The sequence below is a fragment of the Dipodomys ordii genome, unplaced genomic scaffold (genome assembly GCF_000151885.1).
Source record: "Dipodomys ordii isolate 6190 unplaced genomic scaffold, Dord_2.0 Scaffold171, whole genome shotgun sequence".
NCBI lineage: Eukaryota > Metazoa > Chordata > Mammalia > Rodentia > Heteromyidae > Dipodomys > Dipodomys ordii.
In genome coordinates this window covers 1789894-1797880 of record NW_012267387.1, presented here as the reverse complement: position 1 = coordinate 1797880, position 7987 = coordinate 1789894, and the positions used below count along the sequence as shown (strand labels likewise).

The 7987-nt window shown below is 53.4% G+C and overlaps 1 protein-coding gene across 1 annotated transcript in view; it reads left to right on the top strand.

Annotated features, from left to right (window-relative positions):
- Window positions 1–1737: 1737 nt before the first annotated feature.
- The window catches only part of Adamts10 (ADAM metallopeptidase with thrombospondin type 1 motif, 10), a 21709-nt gene continuing 15459 nt past the window's right edge, over window positions 1738–7987 (top strand). Inside the window, exons 1-5 of the mRNA XM_013033520.1 lie at window positions 1738–1805; window positions 3210–3394; window positions 3965–4311; window positions 5668–5824; window positions 6830–7047. Of these exons, the coding sequence (XP_012888974.1) occupies window positions 3307–3394; window positions 3965–4311; window positions 5668–5824; window positions 6830–7047 (810 nt within the window). The 5' untranslated portion in view covers window positions 1738–1805; window positions 3210–3306. The remainder of the gene's footprint in view (window positions 1806–3209; window positions 3395–3964; window positions 4312–5667; window positions 5825–6829; window positions 7048–7987) is intronic.

The following is a 7987-nucleotide window of genomic DNA, read 5'->3' as shown; positions in this document are numbered from 1 at the left end:
TTTCTGGGTTTGTGAGTTGTGTATCCATGTGCAAGTAAGTGTGTCTGCACACACGTAAGAGTGTAGGCGTCTGTGTATCCAGGCTGAGAAGGTCTTTCATGGGGCACCAGGCCTTCAGGCTGTACAGGTGGGGGTCACCCTGGAACGTAGGAGGGGGGTTTCCCTGCCAGTGTGTTTGTGTCTGGGTGAACCAGTGGCGCCGCCCACTTCCCCTGACTTGGTCATGGAGACTCTGTCTGTCTCCAGTGGTCAGCCCTGGCCTTTAATTAGCAGCTTCTTGGTGGGGGGGGGCACCCCAGCCCTCCTTCCTGCAGGCTGGCTGGCAGGCAGGCTGGCGATGGAGCCTTTGTCTGCTTTCTGGCCAGGGACTGCCCTGGCTGATTGTCTGCCCAGCCAGATGCACAGAGCCCAGAGCTCCCCTGGGCTCCACAGAGAGGCCCCGTGGCCTGTGGGTCCCCCCAGGATCCCCGGGAGGGGATGGAGCCCCGGTTTCCGGGAGGCACTTCCTCCTGTGGGCCTGCCCCCTCCCCCAGGCTGACGGCCTCCCTACTCCTTCTAGAAGAGGTATGTGGAAAATAACCTAACCTAATATACACATACCCACACACCAGGTCACACACACGCATATGTACAGTACACATACTACACATACACACCACAGTGTACACCTCTCCTTGACCTTCCCTTTGAAATCTCCTGACATCACCCATGGGTCCCTCATCACTGATACCCCATTAGGAGTTTTTTGGTAACTTTTTTTTTTGGGGGGGGGGTTCAGTCGTGGGCCTGAACTCTGGGCCTGGGTGCTGTCCCTCAGCTCTTCAGCTCAAGGCTAGCACTCTACCACTTGAGCCACAGCGCCACTTCCGGCTTTTTTTTTCTGCTTATGTGGTGCTGAGGAATCGAACCCAGGGCCTCATGCATGCAAGGCAAGTGCTCTACCGCTGAGCCACCTTCTCAGCGGATCATGTTTTTTGGAACTCTTGCCTTCACCCTGATACCTAGGGGCCTCCTGCAGACCCCACCCCACCCCTGTGGGAGAGGTAAGTCCCCTCCCTCTTCCCATCCATGCTGTGTCCTGCCCCCCTCCCACCTTATTTGAGCTAAAAGTCACTGTTAGGAGCCTCCAGGGACAATGGTAAAGGGCTGGAAGGACTATTTGGGGGCCAGGATGAGAGACCCAAAAATGATAGCCAGGCCAGCACTGGGTGGCTCACACATATAATCCTATCTACTTAGGATGCTGAGATTTGAGGACCATGGTTTGAAGCCAGCCTGGGCAGGAAAGTTCTTGAGATTCTTATTTCCAACTTGCTAACTAACCAAAAAACAAAACAAAACAAAAACCCCACACAATAGTGGAACTGTGGTAGAATGCTAGCTTTGAGAGAGAAAAAAAAAAACCCTCAGCCACAGCAACAGACACTGAGTTCAAACCTCAGGACTGGCACCAAAACAAAAAGAGGATAGCCAGGACTAAGAGAGTCACTGGTAGTGTGGGAGGGGCAGGGGCAGGGAGGGATGGGGATAGTGGGGTGCTGGCCCTTTGGGTAAGGGGTGGGAGTTAAGGCAAGAGGCAGTTAGAAGAGCCCATCCTGGAAGAATCTCAAGTCTAGATCTGGTTGAGCATGTCTGATCTCCTGATGCATCCTAGCCTGATTCCTCTTTGTCCCTCTCTTTGCCCGTCTCCCTGCCCTGGCTCTACAGAAAAGGTAACTGAGGCCCACGAGCCCAAGTGTACACTGCAGGGAAGGACCTACCCTACAAGGTTTGAACACCACACCACCAACTGAAGCTACCTTAAGGTAATTTTAAAAAAAGAAGAATGGGAGATGGGAAGGTGGCTTAGTGGTAGAGTGCTCGCCTGGTATGCATGAAGCCCTGGGTTCGATTCCTCAGGACCACACATGCACAGAAAAAGCCAGAAGTGGTGCTGTGGCTCAAGTCATTGAGTGCTAGCCTTGAGCAAAAGAAGCTCAGGGACAGTACCTAGGCCCTGAGTTCAAGCCCCAGGGCTGGCCAAAAAAAAAAAAAATGGACATTACCCTCACTGACTGGGATAGCAGGGAGTCAAAATGTGTGGGAGTAAGCTGCCCATGAGTGGAGGAATCCAAGCCCGAGAGAGGAATGTGGGCCTTCTACATCCACATCGCAAAGAAACCTGGCTTCCCTCCCTTGCGGCCCTGTTTGAGGACCGGCTCTCAGACTTGGCTGGACCACAAAGAAAACAAGAGAGTGTGTGATCATACAGAGGAAGAGGGAAGGGGGGAAGGAGGCCTTGGCACAAGGTTGTGGCCCAAAGTCATGTCTGCAACCAACCGGCTGGCCTGAGCCACAAGCCCCAGAACAGCCCAGAACCTCCCCAGCCCAGAACCTGGCGATGCAGGATCAGGAGCCAGGCTAGAAATGGAGGAGGGAGGGACGAGAGGCCTCAGGAACAAGGACCACCATATTGGGAGTTTCCTGCCCCATTTGATGCACGGTATAGGGTGTTCCCCCACCCAGGATGGGGGCTGGAGGACCTCCATACTTGCCTTTGCTGTTTAGTCTGGGTCAAAGTTTCACACTGACCATCACCCCTGTTTTCAAGCATACCCTGTGCCAACCTTCCCATTCTTCACAGCCCCCCCCATTCCCGTCCTACCCCAGCCCCTGGGCCCCCTGCCAGGCCCCTCCCTGTCTCCCTCCAAGCCCTTTACCCTTGCAGAGATTCTCTCCCAATTGATTTCTTCCCTTTGCTGCCACGTAACTCTCAGTCCAGGGTGGCCACGTGACGGTGTCTCTCAGGAGAAGCTGTTTCCCCGTGGTGTGCAGCTTCTGTCCCCACCTTCCCGCCCCCAGCCCAGTCATTGAATCTGGTTTCCAGTCTTGGTGGCCACGTGACCTTCAATCTTTTTATCATCACCCACTCTCCTTCTACAAAGGGAGACGAAAGTGAGGACTTCTTCGTTAATCTGGGAAACTTGTGAGCCACACGCTTTCACGTGGTAGGTGGCCACAGTGTCTCAGCCCCTGCCAGTCCCGTTCCAGAGCAGGACGCAACCTCCTTATTCATGAGGGAAGTGTCCTGGTCATCTGAAGGGCTGTAGGTCTCCCCGCTGCATCCCCCATCACCCAATCAGTCAGGTAAAGGGATCTTGTGTTGGTTATGCCAGGCAGGGCCTTCTTCTGACCGGGCTCCCTCTTCTCTCTACCTACCCCTCCCCCAGGAACCCAGTGATGCTGCCCAGGCTGTGAACAAGGGGGCAGCACTGTGGGGGCTGCCAGCAGCCGGGGCTGGGAGAGACATGTGGACACGTAGCCCCTATGGCTCCCGCCTACCAGATCCTCCGCTGGGCCGTTGCCCTGGGGCTGGGCCTCACATTCAAATTCACACAGGCCTTTCGATCTCAAGGTAGGCGCTGTCCAAGGATGGCAGTGGGGAGGGAGAAGGATGTTAAAGAAGCCAGTTAGGACTCAAGACAAAAAGGGTTGAAGCAACTTACAAGTATAGCCTGTAACCCTAGGGAAGACATCCGGAGGCTCAAAGTTCAAGGTAAGCCTTGGGCAAAAAAAAAAAAAAAAAAGAAACAAGTTCTGGAGACCCTACTTCAAACAATAAAAGCTGAGCTTTGAGCAGGAGCCCCCCATCTCATCTATTTGGCAAGTATCAGTAAGAGGCTTGCCATCCAGGTCAGCTGGATCTCAAATCAACACCTTGTTTGAAAAACAACTAGAACAAAAAAAGCTGGAGGCATGGTTCAAGTAGTAGAGCACCTGCCTGGCAAATGCAAAGCTGTGAGTTCAAATTCTGATCTTACCATAAATGGGTCAGGGGAATGGGTTAGGATAAGGGTGTCGTGGATGAAAGCTGGGGTCATTTAGGCCGAGCCTTGCCATCAGTGACTTGGGTCTGGGGTTGGTAAGGCCAGTATTATCTGCCCCAGACCAGGGTGCACTCCAGATTTATGATGCTTGCCCACAGATGAGTTCCTGTCCAGCCTGGAGAGCTATGAGATCGCCTTCCCCACCCGTGTGGACCACAACGGGGCACTGCTGGCTTTCTCTCCCCCTGCCCAACCAAGGCAGCGCCGGGGCACGGGAGCCGCAGCTGAGTCCCGCCTCTTCTACAAGGTGGCCGCACCCAGCACCCACTTCCTGCTGAATCTGACCCACAGCCCCCGTCTGCTGGCAGGGCACGTCTCGGTGGAGTACTGGACCCGGGAGGGCCTGGCCTGGCAGAGGGCTGCCCGGGCCCACTGCCTCTATGCCGGCCACCTACAAGGCCAGGCCAGCAGCTCCCACGTGGCCATCAGCACCTGTGGGGGCCTGGTGAGCTGAGGATTCTGGGAAGCTGGGGGGGGGGTGGGCGGCAGCGGCGGCTGCTCACAGTTATGGGCAGTTAAGATAAAACATTTCTAAATAGATATCAGAACCAGAAGCCAGTGGTTCACACCTGTAATCCTAGCAGGCTGAGATCTGAGGGTCGAGGTTAAAAGGCAGGCCAGGCAGGAAAGTCCGGACTCTTAAGTCCACTAAACTTCCAAGAAAGCCAGAAGTGAAGCTGTTGCTCAAAGGCTAGAGAGCTATCCTTGTGTAAAAAAAGCTCAGGAACAGCACCCAGGCCTTGAGTTCAAGCCCTAGGACCAGCAAAAAAAGAAAAAATAGAAGTCAGCAAAGGACTCTTAACAGGACCTATTTAAAGTATTTTGAACTAATCAGTACTTTTTGAAATGCAGCTAAAGCAATACTTACCGGAAAATGTTGGGTTCCACAGGCTCATGCCTATAATCCTAACTACTCAGGAACTGAGAATCTCAGTTCAAAGCCAGCCCCACAGGAAAGTCCATGAGACTTTTATCTCCAATTAACCACTAAAACCACAGAAGTGAAGCTGTGGCTCAGGTGGTAGAGTACTAGCCTTGACTAAAGAGCATTGCTGTGGCCTTGAGATTAAGCCCCAGTGCCAGCACAAAAATAGGCAAAGTAGATAAACATCCCAAGAAATTAGAAAAGGCATAATAAAATAAACCCAGTAAAATAGAAGGAATGAGGCAGGTAACTGGTGCATACCTGTAGTCTGAGCTATTTGGGAGGCTGAGATTGGGAGGATTGCAATTCAAGGCCAGCCTGAGGAGGAAAATTTTGTGAGACTTCCTTATCAATCCATAACTGCTCCCAGGGTCACACATGCTGTCATCCCAAACTATATGGGAGGCTGAGATTTGGGATGATCAAGGCACCAGGCCAGACCAGGCAGATAAGTCTGAGAGACTTCCATCTCTGTGGAGGGAACCTGGATGTGGTGGCATGCCTGCAACCCCGCTGAGGATAAGTCTGTCAGAGGCAGATCACAGGTATACAGCCAAGTGGGAATCAAGACCCTCATCTAAAACGAACCAGTGAAAAACATCACTGGAGGGGTGTCTCAGCCATATTGCACCAGCCTAGCAGAGCTTGAAGCCCTGCTTTCGAATCCCCAGAACCACCAAAACAACATGAGGTTGGAGGCATGGCTCAGTGGGTAAAGCGCCAGCCAGTGAGCAAAAGCATCAAGTACAGAGTTCAAGTCCTCGTCTGGGATGCCCCCAACCCCCGCCAAAAAAAGAAAAAAAAAAAAAAGACAGAGGTGAGACTGTAGAGTTCTAAGGAAGCAGGAACGGAGCTGAGCTTTCTCTCCCACCACAGCATGGCCTGATTGTGGCAGATGAGGAGGAATACCTGATCGAGCCCCTGCGAGGGGCTGCCAAGGGGGCCCGGGGACCAGAGGAAAGCGGCCCGCATGTGGTATACAAACGTTCTTCCCTGCGCCACCCCCATCTGGACACAGCCTGTGGAGTGAGAGGTGAGCCTGTCTCTCAGGATGGGCAAGAGGTGGCACCACACCCTTCCCAGAGGCGGTCAGCTACCAGAGGGACAGAGATAGATCCAGAGATGTCACTTGGGAATTGCACCTGCATAAAGTGAGGAACAGCAGCAGTGCTGAGCCCCATAGCACTGAGGCTTAATTACATCACAGATTACCACCCCACCTCCCCCACCCCAGGAAAGTCAACAGTGAGGAAGCTCCATGAGCCTGGAATCCCAGCTACTCAGGAGGCTGAGATCTTAAGGATGGAGATTCAAAGCCAGCCAGAAAAGTGCAAGAGGCAGTTTCTCCAGTTAACCAGTGAAAAGCTTGGCTGGAGGAGTGGCTTAAGTAATGGAGCACCTGGAAGGGAGGGAAGAAAGAAAGGAGAGAGGGAGGGAAAAGGGGGAGGAAGGGAGGGAGGGAAGAGAAGAGCAAGCTAGGCAGCAGTAGCTCACACCTATAATCCCAGCTATTCAGGAGGCTGAGGTCTGAGGAGCAACAGTTTAAAGTCAGCTTGGATAGGAAAGACTGTAAGACTCTTTATCTCCAACTAACAAGTAAAAGAATGGAAGTGGTGCTGTGGCTCAAGTGGTAGAGTGCTAGCCTTGAGTGAAAAAGCTGAGCAAGAGTGTGAGGCCCTGAGTTCCAGTCCTAGTTACTGGCACAAAAGAAGAACGACAGAGGGAGGGAAGGAGGGAGGGGGGAGGGAGGAAGGAAGGAGTGAGCGAACTCCCACAGGGGACAGGAAGTCTGGAATGGCAACTGGAGAGGCTTTCATGACACACTGAGCAGCTGTTCATCCAGGCAGCTTGGCCACGGGGCAGATGTGTCCAGTCGGACATCTGGGTGATACTGGAGCTGATGGTTTGACAGGAGACAGGCTAATACGCGGCCAGCCCCTTCTCAGCTGCAGTAAGGAAGGCGGTGTTGGGCATCTCCAGCCCCGCCAGCACTGTGCGGGGAGGGGGAGAGCTCAGCTGCATCACTGGCTTCCCCCAGATGAGAAAGCATGGAAAGGTCGGCCATGGTGGCTGCGCACCCTGAAGCCACCGCCCGCCCGGCCCCTGGGGAATGAAACGGAGCGAGGCCAGCCCGGCCTGAAGCGCTCAGTCAGCCGAGAGCGCTACGTGGAGACCCTCGTCGTGGCCGACAAGATGGTGGTAGCCTACCATGGCCGCCGAGACGTGGAACAGTACGTGCTGGCCATCATGAACATTGTAAGTGCCTCCCCCTTCCTGCAGAGGTCAGGGAAAGAGAGCAGGTCTCTAAAACACCACTTGGGTCCAGAGGGGTTCTACAGAGAGACTGGCTAGGCAGCCAGCCTGGACTTACAAATTTCAGCCTGAAACTTTTTTGTTTGCCTCTAAGCAAGGTGCTGCCCCTCTGGGCCTTGACTTTTACCCATCTGTAAAATGAGGATATGGCAAGATAGATTCAGGCCGAGCGTGGTGGCGCATGCCTATAATCCCAGCTATTTGAAAGTAGAGATTGAACATTTGCTTCTGGTCACATTGTGTCCTGTCTGTGATCTGCCTCCCTTGCTCTTGGACTTGCCACATTATCTAAAACTTGCCAGAGTTCTTGGAGGGTTCCAGACAGGACAGTGTCAGCCCAGGACTCCACAACCCCTGCCCAGCCTATTCTGCATCATCTATGCCCATGCTTACCCTTCCCCCCACCACCACTTCTGCCCTCCCTCCTGTGCCCACAGCTTATCTGGGTGCCTCAGAAACCTGTGGAGTGATGTCCGATGGACACCCTTCCATCAACCTCTGTGCAAAGACACAGCAGCCAGAGGGGTGAGCAGGGGTCAGAGGTCAAGTAGACAGATCAATGATAAACTGACTCAGGACAGCTGGAAAGAAACATGCTATTTCCCCAGTTCCCACTTTTTTTTTTTTTAATGTCAGTCATGGGACTTGAACTCTGTCCCTGAGCTTTTTCAAACTCAAGGCTAGCGCTCTTCCACTTCGAGCCACTGCACCCCTTCTAGTTTTCTGGTGATTCATTGGAGATTTAAGAATCTCATGGAGGGCTGGGAAGGTGGCTCAGTGGTAGAGTACTTGCCTTGCATGCCTGAGGCCCTGGGTTCGATTCCTCAGCACCACATAAGCAGAAAAAGCCAGAAGTGGTGCTGTGGCTCAAGTGGTAGAGCAC